The 20,940-nt window shown below is 35.9% G+C and overlaps 3 protein-coding genes across 4 annotated transcripts; 1 reads left to right on the plus strand and 2 right to left on the minus strand.

The window, feature by feature from the left end:
- Positions 1 to 3,056: 3,056 nt before the first annotated feature.
- Positions 3,057 to 4,457, minus strand: LOC112520874 (polygalacturonase-like). Its single transcript, XM_025129492.1, has 3 exons — positions 4,008 to 4,457; positions 3,615 to 3,904; positions 3,057 to 3,504 (listed from the first exon to the last, which is right to left on the minus strand). The coding sequence occupies exons 1-3, from the start codon at positions 4,455 to 4,457 to the stop codon at positions 3,057 to 3,059; spliced, it is 1,188 nt and encodes a 395-aa protein (XP_024985260.1).
- Positions 4,458 to 5,630: 1,173 nt separating this feature from the next.
- On the minus strand, positions 5,631 to 11,159 carry LOC112521377 (outer envelope pore protein 37, chloroplastic). The gene is made up of 6 exons (XM_025130204.1): positions 10,665 to 11,159; positions 10,391 to 10,477; positions 10,102 to 10,281; positions 9,892 to 9,986; positions 8,537 to 8,657; positions 5,631 to 6,015 (listed from the first exon to the last, which is right to left on the minus strand). The coding sequence occupies exons 1-6, from the start codon at positions 11,145 to 11,147 to the stop codon at positions 5,884 to 5,886; spliced, it is 1,098 nt and encodes a 365-aa protein (XP_024985972.1). The 5' UTR covers positions 11,148 to 11,159; the 3' UTR covers positions 5,631 to 5,883.
- Positions 11,160 to 11,753: 594 nt separating this feature from the next.
- LOC112521376 (NO-associated protein 1, chloroplastic/mitochondrial) lies at positions 11,754 to 18,507 on the plus strand. Of its 2 annotated transcripts, none has more exons than XM_025130203.1 (14): positions 11,754 to 11,893; positions 12,132 to 12,593; positions 13,553 to 13,738; positions 13,851 to 13,937; positions 14,013 to 14,092; positions 14,433 to 14,514; positions 14,978 to 14,998; positions 15,150 to 15,195; positions 16,402 to 16,520; positions 16,602 to 16,715; positions 16,796 to 16,900; positions 16,999 to 17,088; positions 17,342 to 17,448; positions 18,091 to 18,507. In XM_025130203.1, the coding sequence occupies exons 2-14, from the start codon at positions 12,204 to 12,206 to the stop codon at positions 18,266 to 18,268; spliced, it is 1,605 nt and encodes a 534-aa protein (XP_024985971.1). In that variant the 5' UTR covers positions 11,754 to 11,893; positions 12,132 to 12,203; the 3' UTR covers positions 18,269 to 18,507. The 2 variants fall into 2 exon arrangements, with proteins under 2 accessions (XP_024985971.1, XP_024985970.1); XM_025130202.1 differs by lacking the exon at positions 18,091 to 18,507 and adding an exon at positions 17,523 to 17,945.
- The last annotated feature ends 2,433 nt before the right edge of the window (positions 18,508 to 20,940 follow it).

Below are 20,940 nucleotides of genomic sequence, written 5' to 3' on the forward strand. Positions count from 1 at the left end.
TTACATGAATATTGAAATTGAAATCAGAAAAGGAATTGGGAAAAATTGATAAGGCTACGGTCAAGACACATACATATATTTCCAATTCAATACAGATATCTCGTAACAAAGTTGTATTATTATACAAAAAAAATGTCGTTATTATTATTAGTATAATTTTATTTAAAGAATTAAAATGTTTATTAATTAAACATACAATACAATAGCATCTCAAAACGTATATTATTTAAAAAGTCTTTTAAAAAAATTCAATTGACTTTAATTTTTGAAATAATTAAGTTTTTAGAAATTTTTTTAAAACAAATAAGTCTTTTGACATTTCAAAACATGTCCAATAAATTCTTGGACTTTTTAAAACATGTTAGATACATCATCGTGACCTATAAAACTAGTTAATGTGGTAAAATAATGGAAAAAGTTCAAAAAAACCCAATGGACTTTCATATTTTGAACAATCAAGTCCCTAGACATTTTTTGAGCGAAAAAATTGCTTACATTTGTAAAACATAACAATATACCACTATCATTATTTTCCTAAGACATATAAAAGTTGTATCTAAAGCATAAATAATTTGTATAGAAGAATTGGGCATAGTTTACTAAAAGTTGAACCAAAATATATATCAAAAGTTGTGTTAAAAACACCGACAGTTGCATCAAATATACTAAAAGTTGCGCCAAAGTATACCAAAAGTTGTGCCAAAATATACCAAAAGTTGCATTATATATACCAAAGTAATGCCTAATCTATGTTAAAGTTGTGACATGAACTATTATTCATTCGCATCATTAGTTTCTGATGGAGATACAACCATTTGACTTTCTTATAACCCTTTTTTATGTCCAACAACATCCCCACTTTCATAATGTTCATCATCACGAACAAGAGTCGCACCTTCTTCACGGTCTTCATCATTAACAACAACCTCACTTGATATTGAATACGGTAGGATGCCTCCGGGCCATGCTGGTTGTGGCACGCTTGATGATGTTTCTAATGATGAAGATAAAGTGTAAGCAATAGTATTAAAAATGTTATCTGAATCTAAAAAATAAATAATAGCTTACCCCAATCAATGTTTCTCTAGTGATTGGATTATAAATATAATGATATCCTCCCACCTCTATTGCCTCTACTTGTTGTAGCCGGTATTGGAGTGTTGACTCTTGATCTACCTTTTGGCTTAACAAGTTTAGGTGGTGGTCATTCTTTTCGTTTTTACAAGTCCCGACATGTAGCATTATGCCTCATTTCCAATCAATTGCTACATGTCATTGCCTTCCCAGATTAAGTCACTCTTGTACCTTGGCTCTCAGATTCTGATCTTTTTCTTTTGATAGATGGTCTACCATACATTCTTCTCTCTTTAGGTAGGTTTAGTTTGATGTAAGGTGTTGGAGTCCACACGTTGCTCCTATTCAATGGTCTTATAGTATTCTCTTTGTGTTTTCTCCTATTCAATGGTCTTATAGTATTTTCTTTGTGTTGATTAGACATGATAGTAAGCCTCGTTCCTTCAATAACACCTATACCTTATATTAATTGTTCAATGCATCACTTCCAACGCCAAATTGCTTCCATCTGCCATTAAATTTATGTTCATCTTAACTGTAGATCCTGGATTAGCCCTCTAATTTCATGTCCATAATCCTTTCCAGAATGTTTGTCAAAAAACTTTCAATTTCAAGAAGTGCCCTAGATTTGGCCTGGATGCATTGAACCTTACTAATTCTGACCATAAACTTCTTTAAAATATCATCTTGCATATGCTTAATTTTTATGAATGATCTTTCGATGAGTTCCCTAACATAATGCTTTAATGCTTTGCAATCCAATTTGGTGTCACTTGGGATCTAAAACTATAATCTCTACTACATATGTACTTACAGTTAATGCTTTTAATTTGAAATGACTTTTCTTCTTGCATCCAAGATATCCATAATCTAAAAAGACATGTGCGATCTTTTTTACTTTGACTATATATAACAAGCAGCCTCTTTGAATCATTTTCACATATTTTAATTATTAGCCATTTGTAACCGCATAGTTAGTCAAACACTGCTTTAATTTACTAGGATTCTCATACTTCTCATCAAGTTTGGGCTTCATCAGCTTCCAAGGAATATTAAGATCATATATTGGATATTGGACACGTTTTTGTATAGCATGATCTCCAAAATAATCAACATCTTCATCCACAACAAACTCAATGTTGTCAATTGCTCACACTACAAAACTTATTTAAAATTTGATCACCAACTGTGTTTGTTTAAGTTGATTACATCATCCTCTTTTTCAAGGTCCACAAAGAAAGAATCTGACATATGTCCACTTGAATAATCACTTATATTATAGCTAGGATTATGATCACTGCAATCATGCGTCATTCTAGAAACAAGAATAACAACGACTTCATCACGATTCACATAATGAAAACATGACCCATCATGTTCTAGTAAATAATTCAAAACCTCAAGAATTGCATTTGCAATTTTGTTTGGTAACTTAAGAATTGGTAGAATTCAAAAAATTGATAGAAAATAATACTGAGTTGAATACCACGTCACTAGTCACATCAGCATAGTAACTGGTTAATGATTCAATTGGTTACCCGAATACTTAAATGTTTAAAACTTCACATATTAGGTATCAAAATGGAAGTTTTGAAAGTACGTTACCCAAAATAGAAATCAAGTTAAAGTACGTTATTTTTTCATGCAATTTAGGTTATTTATTACGCTAAACTTATTAAATTTTATGTATAAAGTAAATTAATGTAAATATATAGTTGATATCATAATGAATATTATTGTTATTTGTATTGTTTTTTATTTTATTTTATGCATAAATGAACAAATTCAATATTCAATATTGGTACCAATTTGAAAGAGTGAGATGAGTTGAACTCTACAATGAAGTCCTTAAATAGTCATCCGAGCCTTCCACGTATCTCCAAATCGTCCTCTACTCCTATGTCATGCATGCTTCTAATAAAATTGAGCGCGTGTGTGTGTATATATATATATATATATACACACTAATATGAAATTAATAATTAGAGACAACTTGTAGGTCGAAGTAAGCCGGAAGCAATACCGGCAACATAGGAGCATGAAGAGGCAGCTGGTTGCCCCCCATATATGAGATTAACATCCTTTAGTTTGATTCCATTGCATGGCTTCCCTTTGCTACAATCAAATTTCACCGCCACTCGTGTAGCTGATGTTCCATGTACATCTTCATACACTACGTTGCTGATCTTTATTCCTGAAACCTGATTAGGGCAATTGTTATTGTTGGGGCAGTAATTTGCATCTATTAAAATTGGATTTTGGACGTTGATCATCGTTGCATGCTGAAAAACAACATCCTTCACAAACCCATTGCTGCGCCTCGCCCATGCCTTTATCCTCACACCATTTTGAGTACCTATAAATCTTGTTGTTTTTACCGTTACATTTTGGACACCAGCTTCTTCCAATTCCCACCCTAGACTCCCAATGCTGTTCATATATGCAAACAAATTAATTAATACTCTTAAATGTATATACATCTAGCCTCTAGGCTCTAGCTAGTTAATTAACATTAAAAAAATAACATATTATGTACGTACCTTATGCCATGACCAGGGCCGCACACCACCTTCTCTATCCAGATATTAGAATTGCCTGGGCCTATTGAGACACAATCGTCCCCTGTTGAGATCTTAGAATTCAAGATGGTGATACCTGTGGAATATGTTAAATGGATACCGTCTGTATTAGGGCTGAGCCCGGGTGCCGAGACACTCACTCCTTGTAGCTTGGCGTTGTTGCATGCATAGAGTAGAATATGGAACATTTGACTATTTAATGACCTTAACTTTCGGATCACTATGTTTTGAGAATGGTAGAAGCCAAGTGTCTGCACGTACATATAATTATATATGTTCATATATAATATACTTTTGAACAAAAATGAAATATATAATTAAGAAAAAAACTTGGTGGTTGTACTCGACTCATACCGTAGCTCCTTTAGGACAAGTAATCTTTCCAGAGGATTTGCAAGCCCATAGAGGGGCACCTTGCGCATCAAGGGTTCCACCGGAGATGGTAACATGGTTAACCCGGTAGAACTTAATCCAAACTTGGGCATTGCCGATAGCATAATAGTTGGTAGAGGGAGCCACCAAGGTTCCATCTATGTTAATTGTGATGGATTTGCTTTTACATCCTTGGCCGGTGAATGTGATAGCAGATGCAATCAAGTACCTCCCAATTGGAACATAGATGATAGCGGGATTGGTGGAGGCACATGCCAAACCCCATGCTTTGAGGAATGCATTTCTTGAATCTAAGAGACCGTTGCCTTTGGCTCCAAATTTCAGGACGTTGTATGTAACCTTTGTTGATGATGAGTAGTGGAAGGCAAAGACAACAAATAGTAATGTGATACTATGTTTGATCATGACCATATTGATAGACACTCTCGATCTTCTTACGTTAATAATATTGATTGAGGTTGCACCTCTTGATTTAGTTATTTATAATCATTCAGTAATGCAAGGATATGATTGATTACAATAGTGGAGGTAATTATTAGTAATCATTATAAAAAGTAGTCCGTATGTATAGGAGTACATAACGATCGATCAAATTGTCAAATGAGTATGGTAACATGCAAGGAATCTTAATAATGTAATATTGCTATTATATCCCTCTTAATTTGTATAAATCTTTTCTTTAAGTATTCGAATTTTTACTAAACTAATTCCTTTAAAATATTGAACAAAAGGATTTATTTTTAAATAAGGAAATTATACTTCATGATAATGTGAATTGTAGATACTTGTTTATTTAAATGCATGATCCCACATGGGTTAGCGGAATGTCAACCCAAATGAAAATATTCAACTTCTACCAACACTTCTACTAAATATATATTTACAATGTTCCCACTTCCCATCTTTTTTATTTTATTTTAATTAAAACCGAACGCAACATTTCTTATATATTCATAACAAGTTTTTTTCAATATATTTGACCTTATTTAATTTGTTAGATTCGATAATAGATTAATATATAATCAATTGAAGAATGATGAGATGTTGAAATATTTACCAATCCCTAAAACGAATTAAGAGCAACACAAATTTTAGGGGTTATTGCTTCTAATTTTGTACTTGTTTCTTGATCCAAAGAACACTTGAATGCCTACCCTTGCTTTCTTCCTAGTTCCTTCTCATTGTTTGCTTCTCTTATGCTTTTGTACACAGGACGATATTTCTCCTCCACACTTAGATAGTCTAGTTTTCTCAATCATCAAAACTTCCGGTCGACTTTTTCTGGGAATGTGGGTTATCCCACATTGGATTCCTCATCCTCTTTGGTTCCTACATCTTCCTAGCTATAAGTTTCCCTCAACGTAACAAAGCAATATTCTTTATTACTGATTTGTCTATAACAAGCAAGAAAGCCGAACCGGCTATCATTATCATTGTTTCGACCTCTATGGGTGATACTTCTTATTCAACTTCAATTGGTGCTTTGAAATCTAGATCGTCATTGACAATCATTTCTGTAAAATAATATATATAATTGTTATGTCATGTTTCAAAAAGTATTTACTTTCTAAAATAAGTAGAATACATAAAAAATAAGTTTGATTGGATTTGAGGCATCAACCTCGTTAAAGTAAGACAAGAACACATTAATATACTTGAGATGCAACATCAAGAGCGAGCTCTTTAAAAAAAGATAATAAAATTAAAACACGCTGAAGCTCATTGCTGGATAAACAGCCAGAGTAGATTCTGAAATTTCCATCACAACGGAAAGAAACCGTCTGTAAGAACCTTAAACCAGAAATATCAGCCTGATCTATTTGATTTGCTGCATGATTCAAATATCCCATCTCTTTTTGACACGGAACATCAGGGCTGACGATCTTACATCATCTTGTGGCACTTGAAGCATCAACTGCACCTTCATCTTCATTGGTGCTGTTTTTGCTTTCCCATCTTCTTCACCAACCTACAGTTATTGTAAAACATATGAAACTGTCAACTAAGAATACCCTCAAGAAAAAGTCTTTTTAAGTGGGATATCAGAACATCATACGAAAATTTAACATTTTCATCATAGTATGAATGTTAAGCTTGATATTTTTACTATTTCAAATCATGTATATAGTGTTGTTATTCCAATTCATCAACACATTAAGATTAATGTTTTCAACTCTGAGACTGAATAATTCAAATTTAGATGTATTCAACTAAACTAAAGGAATTTGAACTAATGTGTAAAGACAAGGTCAGACTACGATTTGGAACGGCAGAGCAGTATATTTTTGTTAAATTCAGGGTGTAGACCACACCCTGATGAGGGCCATAGTTCTACACTGGGATGAACATTTGAATAGAAAGCTAATTTCAAAAGTTTAAACATCCTAAACATCTATTAACAAGATTTACTATTAGTAATTGAACTAATGCGTAGGACTATGCTTGAAGAAGTTGTAGCCCTATGCCATCTGTAGAAAACAGAAAACTAATAGTTGAGCGTAGCATTACGCTCTACTAAAACTATTGTTCACTTTGCATACGAAACTTAGGGGGCAGTTGGTTGGGGTTATTAGAAGACAATGGATGGAAATGATAATCATTTATGGTTTTGATAGAAATAAAGAATGATTAATGTTGTCTGGTTTTATAGTGCAGTCAATGATTCTATTATTTACAAGCAAAATCATTCCTCCCAATTTGGGGGAACAAAAGTTTCTTAGCCTACTATCTCTCTCTTCCACTTCCGCCCTTTATCTCGCCCCTTCCCCTGTGTCTTCAAATGAAACTCGCCTATGTCTTCAACGTTTTTACGTTCAATTTGGAGCGATGACCACCGTTGCTCTATTCGGTTTTGCAGTGATGACCACCGTTGTTGTAACCGATTTCCAGTAATCTTTTTTTATGTTCATGTTTCATGTGATGACCACTGTTGCAGTAATCATTTTTCTGTTCAATTTGCAGTAACCGATTTTCTGTTCGATTTGCAGTGATTTTGATTTTCTGTCAAGAACCCTGATCTCAAGTTCTCATGTGGTTTTCAAGTGATTTTGATTTTCTCTCAAGAACCCTAATGTCAAGTAATTTTGATTTTGAACTGAATCAAATGGTTTTATTTTAAAGAGTCACGCTCTTTCACTTTAAAGGCCCTAAGCTAAGAAAGAGGTTGAACGCATACACACAAACCCACTTTGAGCCGGATCCAAGCTCCAGTAGACAGCAAGACAGCCATTGTGGTAAACGGGAGCCTTATTATCAGTCTGCCTCCTTTCTCTTGATGGAATATCTCGATAGCCGAGCTCCTACTTTCCTTGTGTTCTTCAATGGCACAACATCCATCCTCTGTTTTCAGGGTCAGACATCGTGTCATTGCTATCCCCTTTTTAGCCAATACTGAATCAATGGCATAGCCACATAGGTATTGTTTATAAAGTAAAAGATCTCCTCCGTTTAAAAAATGTAAACAACTTTGACATATCTGAACGGATAAGCATTGTGGGATCAATGGTTGTGGTCACTTATCAAAGATCTATGAACAAGTTCTATGCATATCCAATTGCTTGGGGCTAGGCTTTCTGTCACCATTCTCGGGGTGATCTCTCCCTAAATCCTACACAACAACAGCTCGTGGATAGATCCATAGGTTCTCCAAGAACATTGAGGGAAAGCAACATGACTTGACTTCTAATGGCCGTATGGGTATAAATGAGAAATAGCATGTGTTATTGTCTTATTGAGACACTAACACCAATTTAGAATACATATAATCTAATATATGATATGTATCAGCATGACAGTAGTAGCATGGTTGTGGTGGGGGCAGGGGGTGGACAGTGTTGGTTAAATCGGATGTAAAGGGATGGATGGAATTCAATTCCTTCACTCATGCTAAGGAATGACAAATTCATTAATTTGTGGAATTCAAAGAACTCCATCCATTTCAGTATGTGAACCAAACAAAAGAACTGGAATTTGGTCAAAGGAATTGATCATTCCAATTCCCTTGGAATCCTCTAAATTCTGCAAACCAAACAACTCCTTTTCCCTCTTAAAACATCCTTTCAAGAAAACAGAGGCTTCCTTTAAACAGATTAATTTTCTGCCACTAAATTCTTTATTTTAGAAATTATTTACATTTTAAATTTTGTATATACAGACACCTAGAAAAATGGGGGATTTCAATACAGAAATATCTAGGGACTGAATGTTTCATGGCAAGTCTTTCTTATAACTTGTTTCTACAAATTCAGTGGTGCTCTTCAGGAACATATCTGATTAGCTTAATGATTTTGGTCAGAATGATTAAAGAAAAGATGCATCAGTTTCTCGATGTCTTTCCACTACACCATGACGTAGACACACAAATAATATAAGAAAGGAAAAAAAAAGTCAAATATAGTTGATAATGAGGAATAATTACTACATTATTCACTAATGGTTACTGCAAGACGATTCCTATCAAAATCATTGCAGGCGAATCAGATGAAGCTTACCCACATAGATGCCCAACCTAATTGCACTTCTGAGTCATAACCAGCTTTGACTTTGTACTCCTTGCCTATTGTGTGTTTGTAAACAGCACTCCAGCAATTTGTATCAAAGTAGTAGGAGTAGCTGAGAATAAATACCAGCAGGAATGCAAGATTACTAATACCAGACAGCTGTTTGTACTCAAATATAATATATACTAATAAATAGAACAACAAAAATGACAGAGAGAAGAATAGTGAAACCGTTGTCCAGATTGAGCAGATATAATCGACAGGTAATATGAAAAAAAAAATCTGTGGCAGTACATGAATAATCTAAATACTTTTCTTTCCTGTTAAAGACAAATAAAACAAGCATTTGAAACCATTAAGAAATAAGCAGTCCATCCAATAATCTATAAATTCTTACATGAAATTTTTCCAAAGAGGTAAGTGTTTATCCGTCGATTTTAGGTATAAAGAATAATGCACCCAATGATAAGGTAACTCTTCCTACTTCAATTTAATGAAGTTTGGGCATGTTAAAAAGTCATCTATAGACCACTGTATTAGGTACTAGTATCTATTCAGTATTCACTATATTTCTACAAACATGACCTCGGATAGGAGTGCGTGAAGTTTTGTGCAAGGACTTATGGTTACTTTGGTCGGAGAAAGGGGTTGGAGTGGTAGAGACAAGAGATTAGAATGAGGGAGGGTTAGAAAGCCGACTGCTAGTTATCGGAGCCCCAGACTAGGTATGGGGACTCCTTGGGGTAGATATAAGTAGCTTTTGTGCGAGTTTAGCTGGAAAGGAGTCTTTTGGCTCACTTACTTTTCTATTGTTTTATTATGTTTCATACTTTCCTGTATGATTTTATTTTCCTCACTTGTTTAAATCCTTTATCATGTTGTTTACCATGCTTACTTGCTCTACTTTTCCAAACCTCTCTTCCTCTCATTATTTTCCTCACTTGTTTAAATCCTTTATCATGTGGGATTTAATGAGTTTGTTTTGTTAGGTTATCAATGCAAGTCAATCAAAACATATGATTCCCATTGTGTAATTTTGACAATCAATGTGAAGTGCATATCCATGAATATGAACCTATATCTCTTACAATTTAGCAATGCATAGAATTTCAGATATAATGCAAATGCAGATGAAATTTTTAATTACAATTTAGCAATGCATAGAATTTCAGATATAATGCAAATGCAGATGAAAATTTTAAGTTCATAAAATACCTGTCCCTGATCTGCATCCAATTTTTTTTGTTACCACATTTCACTTTCCTTAATAAAATTAATTTATCTTTTGACTCGATGCTAGAAGCAGATCATAAGAACACTTTCAAGAGTTGCAGCCCCAAGCTCACCTCAACTTGTCAGAAGGACCAAAGCGACGCTTGAATGAGAAGGATAATGCATTTGAAGGCAGAGAAATGCTTGGGATGAAGGTAGTCAGTTCATCCTGCAACACCAAATCATATAACTTAACTTGGTGTGGCATCGAAGAGAAGACCTTATATATTGAGTCATTAAGAATAAGAAAACAAAAAAACAAAGGACAAAGCTGGGAAAAAGACCTTGTAGGAGTATCTTAAATTCAAATTATCATCCCGGTACTGAGCATTGCAAATTCCATTAAGAACTTGACCTTTGAAAATTCCACTAACTGACAACTTTGGAGATGCATCCTCCTCTTCCAGATCCTCATTCTCTTCTAATGACACTTCACCAAAGGGAAATCTTAAGGTTGTTTTTGGCTGCAACACCAAGAGGGCAATAGAAGATCCTTACAGTGATGCAAAAGAGATATTCTGAAAGCTCAAGCAACGGGTTTGTGGCATAAAGGTGGACATGATAGACACTCACCAAGCCAACAGATGGAAAGGGAGAAGTCAACTCGAGTTTGCAAGCAGGAGCAAGATCAGCAGCCATAGTCACTTCTCCTAGCTGCGCCTGAAAGAATACATATACAATCGCATGAAGATGATAAATAGAAAAAGGAAAAACAAAAAAAGAAAAAAAAAAGAAAAAAAAAAACGTTTCGACATATCAAATACATATTTAGGGCATAATATGATTTTTCAGATTATAAAATGTGAATGAATAAAATTTGACAGAGAAATAGGGAGGAAGATGGTACCTTGACATCGTGAGCGGCAGTGAGCTGCAAACCAGGTGCAATCTCGAAAGAGCCATTGAGGAGAGCATTATATTCATGGAGATCGTAGCGGCAGGAGAGGTGTTTAGAGGTAAAGGTTAATTGAGGATGAGAGACATGTCCCTCGTTGTTGTTCTGAAAGCAGAGCTTGAGCTTGGCAAGATTGTGGAACAACTTGCAGGATACCTTGTGGAAGAAAAGAGATGTGTCGCTATCGAACTCGGTGGTGACTCTGATAGACGGTCGACGGCTAGAAGCGGATGGCTGTGGTTGAATAGAATCAGCAGCGGTAGATGGAATTAGAGAACTAGGGTCGGATGATACTGATTCTAACATATCCCTGTTATCTGTTTCCTCTGCGGAAATGACCTTGTTTATATCACACTTCGCTGGGAGGAGGAAAGCACTGTCATACAACTTCTTTTTGGAATATAGAGCCTTAAAATCGATCACAGACTCACTCATAGCAAATTCTGATCATAAATCAAGTAATCGATCACGGCTTTTCCAAGTCCAACACAGGCTCACTATAACAATATCCAAAGCCCAAAATGAAGTCAATCGTCACCTTTTAGTATATAATCGTACATGAATCATAACAAACATTAAACCAAAATACTCGCAAACATGGAAAATTTAGAGGGTATTTGGGATTATTTATGAAAATAATTTATTGATTTATTTCAGTGTGACATCGATAATAAATATTTTTGAGTGTTTAGATAAATAATTTGTATCGACGCCAAATCAGTAATAAGAAGTTTTTAAAGAAGTTAAACCATTCTAACTTATAATAAATTGATAAAAAAACATAAATTATTTCAAATAAACAATCCCAAACACTCATTATAAACTTAATTATTTTTGGGATTAGGGAGTTTATACTTCAATACTGTTTCCTTACATGATTGGTGGATCTTTTCTCTTTAACGGATGCAGCCTGCAGGTGCGGCCCAAATTCTGGGCAAAGAGAGCGGTGGCCCAACCGCCCAAGGAAGCCCAACAGTTTAATAATTTCAGTTTCTTAAAAAGTTATCCGCTTCACCGCTCTTCTCGGCCTATCGCTCACACCTCTTCACACCTGCCTCCGCCTTCTGGCCTCGCCTTCACTCACGACTGGCGCCAGGCCACCATTGCTCTCGGCTATTGGCTCTCACTTCTCAAATCTCACCTCTGCCATCAAATCTCACTCAGTTTCCCTGAGGGTCCAGGTGTTCTATTCTTTATTTACTGTATGATTTGCTTATTTTGGTTGAATTTTGTGAGTTATTTGCTGATATCTCGTATCTTTGATGATTTGACTACTTGAATGATTTTCTTAAACTTATTTGATTTGCTTATGGGGGAGCAATCCTTTTAAGGCTAATTTTGATTGTTTCATATCTTGATGATTCGACTATATTTCAACTTCGTGTTTCTATACTAGGAATTAAAACTTTGAAGTTTTAGGTGTAAATAAATCAAAGTATAGAAGCGAGCAAGGTTCTGAAAAGTTTTTTAGCTCGAAAAAGCCCTTGGAGGATGACACCTAAAACCCTCTCCGTCACCTCCTTTTCTCCATTCCTTCTTCCTCACCAATTCCAAACTCCCAAATTCTGCAATTCTAGTCGGCCTATAATCAGTTGCAGAGCCATTATTTCACAACAAAATCAAACCCCATTGTCGGTTTCTGAATCACAAGGAACTGGAGCAGCCGCCCCGACCAGAGGGGATATTTTCCTTGAACGACAACAACTCTTGGCGGAATCCGCTCTGGATATAGAAAAGAAGAAGAAGAAGAAAAGGAAAGAGAAAACTAGCAGTTCATTGAAAGCTGCTACATCAACTTATAGCTGTTATGGGTGTGGAGCTCCATTGCAGATTTCAGAAATGGATGCCCCGGGTTATGTTGAGCCGGAAACTTATGAGCTGGTATGAAAATTGATTTGAATTTGTTCAGYTGTTGAAATTCAGATAATTGTTTCATAACAAAAAATGTCCATTTGATTTGTGTCAAATTCCATTGTTCCAAGCAGATCGGTCTTCTGAAAAAGGATAGGTGTATATTTTGGAACTAAATGTCACCAATGACGATCTTAAGTTTTACCTTTGATTGCACAAATGTTCACACTATTAGATGGACAATACTTGGAAAGTGGCAACTAAGAACCAACTATTCGCATTATTCATGATGAAAATGCATAACATTCACTATGAAAATGCATGATATCATGAATATTTTGGGTTATTCACCTTAAGTAATACATGAAATAATTGGTTTTCATGGGTAAATGATATGTAATAATATCTATTATGTCATTGTGTTACATATGCTGCTCTTTTTTGGATTACAGGGGATATGAAGTTTATAATTTCTGAAGAAAATGACTACTATGTTAAACTTATATTCAGTGCTACAAATAAGAAACAATTTTTGAAAATGAAGCCTAATTCAGGTTGAAAAATAGTTTATGGTTGAGGATGACACTTATTCTCCTTATCCGTTTTGGCTGAATTTTCTTGTTTACAGGGGTTGTTTTTTTGTCTTCTTTCCATAGTTGATTGTGATCTGTATCACAAATCAGAATTCTAGAATCATATCATAAAAACACCTGTGGATGTAAGCACTTTGCTGAACCATGTAATAATTGTGCTCTTCCTTTCATTATTAATTCTGTGATCTATCATTGCAAGTTACAATAATCACTGATAATTTTGTAAAAATGAATGTAATCATTTAAAAAACACCCGCTTCATCTCGGAAACCAATTTCGAGAGGTGGGTGTAATGCAATGTGACATTTATGGATTGATCCATGTTTTTCATTCATTTTTTCTAATGTTATGTTGTATTAATTTATTTGGTGTTGTTTTTGGGTGTGTTATTTGCAGAAGAAGAAACACCATCAGCTTAGGACAATTCTTTGTGGTAGGTGCCGCCTATTATCTCATGGGCACATGGTGACGGCTGTGGGTGGCAATGGAGGTTATGCCGGTGGAAAGCAGTTTGTTACTGCAGAGGAGCTTAGAGAAAAGTTACGTCACTTACGCCTTGAGAAAGCTTTGATTGTAAAACTGGTGAGGCCGGCCCATTTAACCATTTATCCCCCTCTCACATTTCCATTATGGAAGCATAGTCTTATAGTTTATAGTTCTAATGGTTCAGGGTTGTATGCTTAATCACTTTTAGGTTGATATAGTGGATTTCAATGGCAGTTTTTTGGCTCATGTTCGTGATCTTGCTGGTGCAAATCCAATTATATTAGTTGTGACTAAGGTAATTGTTTTATTTTCTTTTTGTGTTTAACATCAAGCTTCGTTTTTGTTAATTTTCCTCACAATGTTGATAAAGGTTGATCTTCTTCCCAAAGAGACGGATTTCAATTGTGTTGGCGATTGGGTTGTGGAAGCCACCATGAGAAAGAAGCTCAAGTAAGTCTGACCTCGATTACTTTTGCTTGTTTCATCATTGCATATCTTGATACAAAGTTCTCTTGGTGAATATATTACTTAATGGTTCCTCTTTTCACTTAATGGTTCCTCTTTTCATGCCATTTAAACCAAACCAAATGAACCCCGTAAATCCCATACGAAGTGGGGCCTGGCGACATTAAGATGTATGCAACTTTTTCTCTACCCTGTAAATCTCATACGAAGGGGTTCCTTGAGAGGGTAAGATGTAGGCAGGAGGAGAGAAAGATATGCTACCTTATGATCTGATGTGATTCATGATCTTCTAAGAGTTTCTTTATAACATTTACATTGATTGCAGTGTTTTAAGTGTCCACTTGACAAGTTCAAAGTCATTGGTTGGAATTGCTGGAGTTGTGTCTGAAATTCAGAAGGAGAAGAAGGTAATTGGCTGTACTGTGCTTTGTGATTCTGTTCCCATGTTTGTGTACCATTTTTAACTTATTACATAATGTCTTTTCTGTTTGCTCTCACCTGTAACTTGATTTCTTCATTTATCTATTTGTTTGCAAGCCGGGGTCTTCACAGAAACAACCTATCTACCTACCCCTTGGGGTAGATGGTAAGCTCTGTTCCCGGACCCTACCTTTGCTTGGGTCTGCTTGGTTTGGTTTGGTCTTTGGATTCATTGGTAGCCAAGGATCTCATTCAATCTTCTCTTTGATTAACTACATTGTTTTCCTGGGAGATTTGTGGTTCAATGCTCGAGCACCAATTATAAATACTTTTTACTAATACTCATGAAATTCAGCATCAGAATGTTGCATCTTTTTGCTACAATCAATCAGACTTTACTTTCTTGCAAAGTAAGATATGTGACACTGTTTTTTTGTCCTTTTTTTGTAGGGGCGCGACGTGTACATTCTGGTTAGCAAATTCATTACTGGACAGTAGCCGTTTATGTGCTAACACAATATTTGGAGCTATTTTAATGAATTCCAGTATAACAACTTTAGGTTCCATATGGTTTTTTCTTCGTTTACTGAAACAGCAGGGATAATTTTCTGCATCTCTACAGGGAGCAGCTAATGTCGGGAAATCTGCATTTATCAATGCATTATTGAGTAAGTTAGTTTTTGTTGAAACTTAGATTATCATCTTTATTTGTTATCTGATTTCTTTATCTTATAACAAACTAACCATCCCCTTATGCATATACATATTGCAATGTTTACTATATGTTTTAATTCTGTAGAGCTTTTTGTTCTATCAAAATTCAACTTGTTTGAGATATTTTTTGCATACGCATACACAAAGTTTAGGTTGAACCTTTTAATATGAATTTTTTTGAAAATAGGAGTCCATAAAGTTGTGAAAAAGAGTTTGCATTACCTTCCAGCGCAACTCATTGTACGAATCCCACGGCCATCATGGAAGGTAAATCACGATGTCCTAGGGCAGGATGGGTGGGGCCGGATTTGAACCCGGGACCATGTGGTCGAAATTCCACCCTCTTTCTGCTAGGACAATTAGTTGTTCGTCAAGAAGAAAAACATGAAAGGAAAAGTTCCTCAAGTTGAGTTTCAGGAAGTGGTTGTTGCAATTTTCATGGAAGGAGTATGATTAGGGCTGTAAACGAACCGAACGTTCAGCGAACCGTTCGTGAACCGTTTGGCGGGAAGTTCGTTTATGTTCGTTTATTTAATAAATGAACGAACATGAACAAAAAATTTTGTTCGTTTAGTTAAACGAACGAACATGAACATGAGCCTCGTTCGTTCATTTATGTTCGTGAACGTTCGTTCGTTTATGTTCGTGAACGTTCGTTCGTTTATGTTCGTTTAAGTTCGTTTATGTATTAATTTTAATATATAATTTTTATTTATTTAGTTTGAATTCAAAATTTAAAATCTTTTTAAGTATTGGGCTTTTAAGAGGGTGTTCGTTTGTTTATGTTCATTTAGGCATGTTCGTTTATGTTCATTTAGGCATGTTCGTTTACGTTCTTTTATGTTCGTTTATGTTCGTTAGGCCTGTTCGTTTATGTTCGTTCGTTTACGTTCGTTTAACTTGTTAACGAACGAACATAAACGAACACGAACACATCGGATTTCTAAACGAACGAACATGAACACAATTATTTTCGTTCGTTTACCGTTCGTGTTCGTTCGTTTGTTCGGTTAAGTTAAACGAACGAACACGAACAAGCCTCCGTTCGTGTTCGTTCGGTTCGTTTACAGCCCTAAGTATGATGATTAGTTAGCTTAGCTAGTCTTTGATTCGGTTTTTATGCAATGTTATTTACATTTGAGAAAGTTCCCAAAATGCAGGGATGCTTTCACATAAAGATCCGGTTGCTGCAATGGCAAGAAAATACAAACCGATACAATCTGCTGTTCCTGGAACCACAGTTGGCCCCATTCAAATTAACGCTTTCCTTGGAGGAGGGGTATGTATGCATGTTACATTTTACGTCTTATAGCGAATTTAAATGAATGATATTTCTCAAGTTTGAAGTGTTGTAATTCAGAAAGTATACGACACACCTGGAGTTCATCTTCATCATAGGCAAGCTGCAGTGATTCATTCTCAAGATTTACCCGCCCTTGCTCCACGCAGTCGCCTCAGAGGTCAATCATTCACGGTATCTACCTCTCCCTTGAAGGTTTCAAGGGTACCATTTAGTTTCTTTTGATTTTCATTTTCATATTGTCTGTATAACAGAAGCAGCTAGTCTTGGATCATTGGGTAAGTGAGAAAATGGAGTTTAATGGCTTAACTGGTTTTTCTATATTCTGGGGAGGTCTTGTTCGAATTGATGTTTTGAAGGTAACATTGTAATTTCACTTTCTTACTATTTTACTTTGTACATCCACCTCCCGACGGGAATACCGAGTTCGTATGATTATTTTGTTTCAATTTTTCAGGCCCTTCCTGAATCATGTTTAACATTTTATGGACCCAAGGCGCTAAAGCTTCATATAGTACCCTCGAATAAAGCAGATGAATTTTACAAGGTATTGTTGAATTTGTAAGATATAGAAATAACAAAGTAATGCTTATTGTCTCTCGCATGCATTTGCAACAGATTCTATTTATACTGGTATTTGGGTATCAAAAGCTGCCCCCTATAAACATCTGATATGATTTTCTAATACAAAATCGATATGGATTGAGCTACAAGCTTAACACCCTACATGCAAGAATCATTGTAAATTTTGAAAGTTGACTTGACCTTTTTGACTCAAAAGATCCTTGTAACGTATGCAGAAAGAAGTAGGGGTTCTTTTATCACCTCCAAGCGGAGAACAAGTAGCAGATTGGGTAGGACTTGAGACTGTTCGCCAATTAAAAATAAGATTCGATGACACAAAAAGGTATGTATTTTGTAGTATGCTAGCTAGCTATTGAATACTATGACATTAAAGCTAAAGATATTTGTGCCTTTTAGACCTGCTTGTGATGTGGCCATCTCGGGTCTTGGATGGATAACTGTTGAACCAGTTAGCCAAACACTCAAAGAAGCGAGTTTGAACTTAGTAGAAGAAGAGGCCATGGAGATTTCACTAGATGTTCATGTCCCGAAGCCAGTTGAGATTTTCATTCGGCCTCCACTTCCGGTGGGGAAGCTTGGAGGAGAATGGTATCAATATCGAGATTTAACAGAGAAAGAAGAAGAAACCAGACCCAAGTGGTACTTCTGAGATCCCTTTACTTCTAAATGGAAATATGGAGAGCATAAATTCTCAAGTATTTTGGCTATAGGAATGTACCAAATGAATAGGCGAGACTAGCATTTAAATTGCTGTTTATCACCGTCATTTTTGTATTGTAAATGAGATGCCCAAAGAAAACAATAATTTTGTTCGAGTCTTGCTATCCTGTAATGGTAGTCCCATCCAAACTCGTGCTCGTCCTCCATTTTGGCCGCCACACACCCACCATACCATGTCTTCTGCCACATCCTCTGCTAGCTTTCCCTAGTCTCCTGTCATCAGATTCTTCGACATCAATTTCAGGTACTTCAAGAACATCCCTAGCATCTTCTCTTTGCGCTTCCCGAGGTGTAGAAACCCTGTGCCAAGCCCTCATCTGGTTATTCTGGATTTTTTTTATTGGTATTATGACATGAGATTCCCCAGGAGCAACAGAGAAAAAGATCTGCTGAAGCCGGAGGAGGGTGTAGAGATTTCATGATTTTATTTCTTCTTTTTAGTTGTGTGCCAACACATTTTTGGTTGTGTTCTTACTGCATGTACAAATAAAATTTCAAAGAAACTTGAAATAGGATCTAGAGAAAAAGCCCTTTCCGGGTACCATCTCATATGTATAAACAAACAATAACAACAAATAACTATACTTGTACCTGTTTGGACTAAACGAAACAAGCTTTCATGCTTTGCTTATTTTAAGGAACAAGATGCTACTTGTGATAACCGGGTTTTTCGATTACAAAGTTGAGGGTTAGTTTTAAATAATGGTGATAAGTTGAGGAGATTAAATTGTTTGTGCTTAAATGTTTATAAATTCTCACCGCCTTTTATTGTTTATATGGTTATTTTATGAGATATTTTTATTATCTCATGGGAGGGTGTGAGAAGAAAATATTTTAAAATATCAATCCCATCATCGTCTCTTAATATTTAAAATGAGTACTAAGATGTTTATCTTATCTCATTGGTTTTGGGGAAGAAAAGAAAGAAAAACTTATGTGTTCTAAAGTTAGAGAGAAACAAGAATAAAAAAGGAGAAGTAAAAGTTGATTTTGTGATTATAATCTGAATATGTTCTGCTGTTCATCTTCATTTTTGTGATCATAAGGTGTGTTTTTAGTTATAAGTTTTACCTTAAAAATTTCATTTGATATGGTCTTAATAGAGAACCGTATAGTTACATACTTGAGTGTTTTTGAATGATTATGTACTATTTTTAGTATAACGGTGAGTTTTTGTTTAAATTTTTTCTTATTTGGAAAGTAGGTATAAGAACCATGATTCTTTATATGAGATTTTAATATAAAACAGTTTGATGCCATTATTGGCAAAAGAGTGGATTTTTATTATGATTATATCATGTGTGGAAATAAGAGTGACATATCAAAGAGCTGAGTATATTGGGATAAGAGCGACATAATCAATTTCTAGAAATGATGATCTTTTGATCATGGGTAATGAGATGACCTTTTTCTCTATTGAATTTGAATATCAGAATAGCGGATATAGTCATGATTTAATGGGTTAGGTCCATTTATTTTTCTTGGGAATAAGGGTTTAGGATTTTTTTGGTAGAGAAGGGGGAGACCCCTTCAGATCAAGAAAAAAACACTAAAACGCTAAAAGCAAACAATAACGCGCTCGTGTGGGAGGAAACCTCAACCACCAGAAAATCCAAGGCACCCCGAGGGGAAAGAGAGGAGGGGAAGAGGGGGAGAAGAGAAAGAAGGAGAGAGAGAGAGAGAGAGAGAGAGAGAGAAAGAAACCAACCACAAGGGAAGGGCCCAACCAAGCCAAGACCGGGAAACAACGGGGGGACCACAAGAGTAGGAAAAAGGGGCATAAAAAGGCACACCCCTAGACTGCATCAAGAAAAACAAGAGAACAAAGGAGCTCATGAGACCAGAGAGGAAGCACAAGAAGACAGGCAGTTAAGGGAGGTTTCAGGCAAGGCGAGCCCTGACAACATTAGGAGAGGGCTTGAAGGTCAGGCTTAGGAGCCTGGACCAGACATCATCGGTGATCGTCTTCACCACCATAATATACGATCCTCTTTTATTCTTGAAGATGCGATTATTCCTTTCCTGCCACAAGTTTAGGGTTTAGGGTTAGGGTTTTAGGTTGTAGGGTTCAGGGTTAGGGGTTTAGGGTTTAGGGTTAAGGGTTAAGGGTTTAGGGTTTAAGGTTTTTTTGCTAGGGAGCGGGGAGACCCCTCCAGATCAAGGCAAAACACTAAAACGCTAAAAGCAACAATGAAGCGCGCGGGTGGGAGGAAACCTCAACCACCCTCAACCACCAGCATAACCAAGGCACCCCGAGGGGGAAGAAGGAGACATACAGAAAAGAAGAAAGAAAAGAAGAGAGGGAGACAGAGAGAAGAACGAGAAGAGAAAGAAAGAGAGAAAGAAAGGAGGGAAGAAAAGGAACAGAGAAAGAGGGGGAGAGAGAGAGAGGAAGAAGGGGAGAGGAAAAAGAAGTCAAGACCGGGAAGCAACGGAGGACACCACAAGGGAAGTAAAAGGGGCCTAAAACAAGCACACCCTATACCGCACCAAGAAAAACAAGAGGGCAAAGGAGCTCACACCACCAAAGACACATCACAAGAGGACAAACAGCTAAGGGAGGTTCCAATTAAGCCGAGCCCGGACAATATTGAGGGAGGGCTTGAAGGTCATGTGATAACCAGATCTTGGTTATTACCCAAGGTATTTAATACGTGATTATTTGATTTAATAATTATGTGACAGCATGATAATTTGATACGTGTTGGTATGAGAATTCGTGAATTTAAAATATATATATAAATATATATATATATATATATATATATTTGATGCATAAATGAGCTATGTATGATGTATATGGATATATATATTATATGTATGTATGCATGAATGTGCAAGAAGAATGTGKGTGCTTGCATGTAGTTTTGTGAGTTTAGCCGACTTTCCCTTTTGGGAAAGTATAAAAGGGGCTTCAYCCCTTATCTTTGATTTTCYTGTCATTTGAGAAGAAAGTTGAGAGGTTTTAAGACAAGTGTTGTCCGGCTTATTAAGAGAAGGTGATTGCAAGTTGTTTTTCAAGTGTCAAGTTTCAAGAAGGATTGATTCTAGTGTTTTGGGTTTCAAAAGCTTTTTAAGGTGAGTGGTTTCTAAA

Source organism: Cynara cardunculus, assembly GCF_001531365.2.
Source record: "Cynara cardunculus var. scolymus isolate 2C chromosome LG 11, CcrdV1, whole genome shotgun sequence".
NCBI lineage: Eukaryota > Viridiplantae > Streptophyta > Magnoliopsida > Asterales > Asteraceae > Cynara > Cynara cardunculus.

What these genes read in the sequence shown, in the direction of transcription:
- LOC112521377 (XM_025130204.1), bottom strand. Translation starts at nt 11,147, where the DNA reads ATGAGTGAGTCTGTGATCGATTTTAAGGCTCTATATTCCAAAAAGAAG. An exon ending in CCTTTCCATCTGTTGGCTTG is followed by an intron (nt 10,282 to 10,390) that starts GTGAGTGTCTAT and finishes TTGGTGTTGCAG; the next exon opens with CCAAAAACAACCTTAAGATT. An exon ending in GGTCCTTCTGACAAGTTGAG is followed by an intron (nt 8,658 to 9,891) that starts GTGAGCTTGGGG and finishes ATTTATTCTCAG; the next exon opens with CTACTCCTACTACTTTGATA.
- LOC112520874 (XM_025129492.1), bottom strand. Translation starts at nt 4,457, where the DNA reads ATGGTCATGATCAAACATAGTATCACATTACTATTTGTTGTCTTTGCC. An exon ending in CTTGTCCTAAAGGAGCTACG is followed by an intron (nt 3,905 to 4,007) that starts GTATGAGTCGAG and finishes ATGTACGTGCAG; the next exon opens with ACACTTGGCTTCTACCATTC. An exon ending in GGCCCTGGTCATGGCATAAG is followed by an intron (nt 3,505 to 3,614) that starts GTACGTACATAA and finishes ATATATGAACAG; the next exon opens with CATTGGGAGTCTAGGGTGGG.
- LOC112521376 (XM_025130202.1), top strand. Translation starts at nt 12,204, where the DNA reads ATGACACCTAAAACCCTCTCCGTCACCTCCTTTTCTCCATTCCTTCTT. An exon ending in AAGCTTTGATTGTAAAACTG is followed by an intron (nt 13,739 to 13,850) that starts GTGAGGCCGGCC and finishes AATCACTTTTAG; the next exon opens with GTTGATATAGTGGATTTCAA. An exon ending in ATTTATCAATGCATTATTGA is followed by an intron (nt 15,196 to 16,401) that starts GTAAGTTAGTTT and finishes CCCAAAATGCAG; the next exon opens with GGATGCTTTCACATAAAGAT.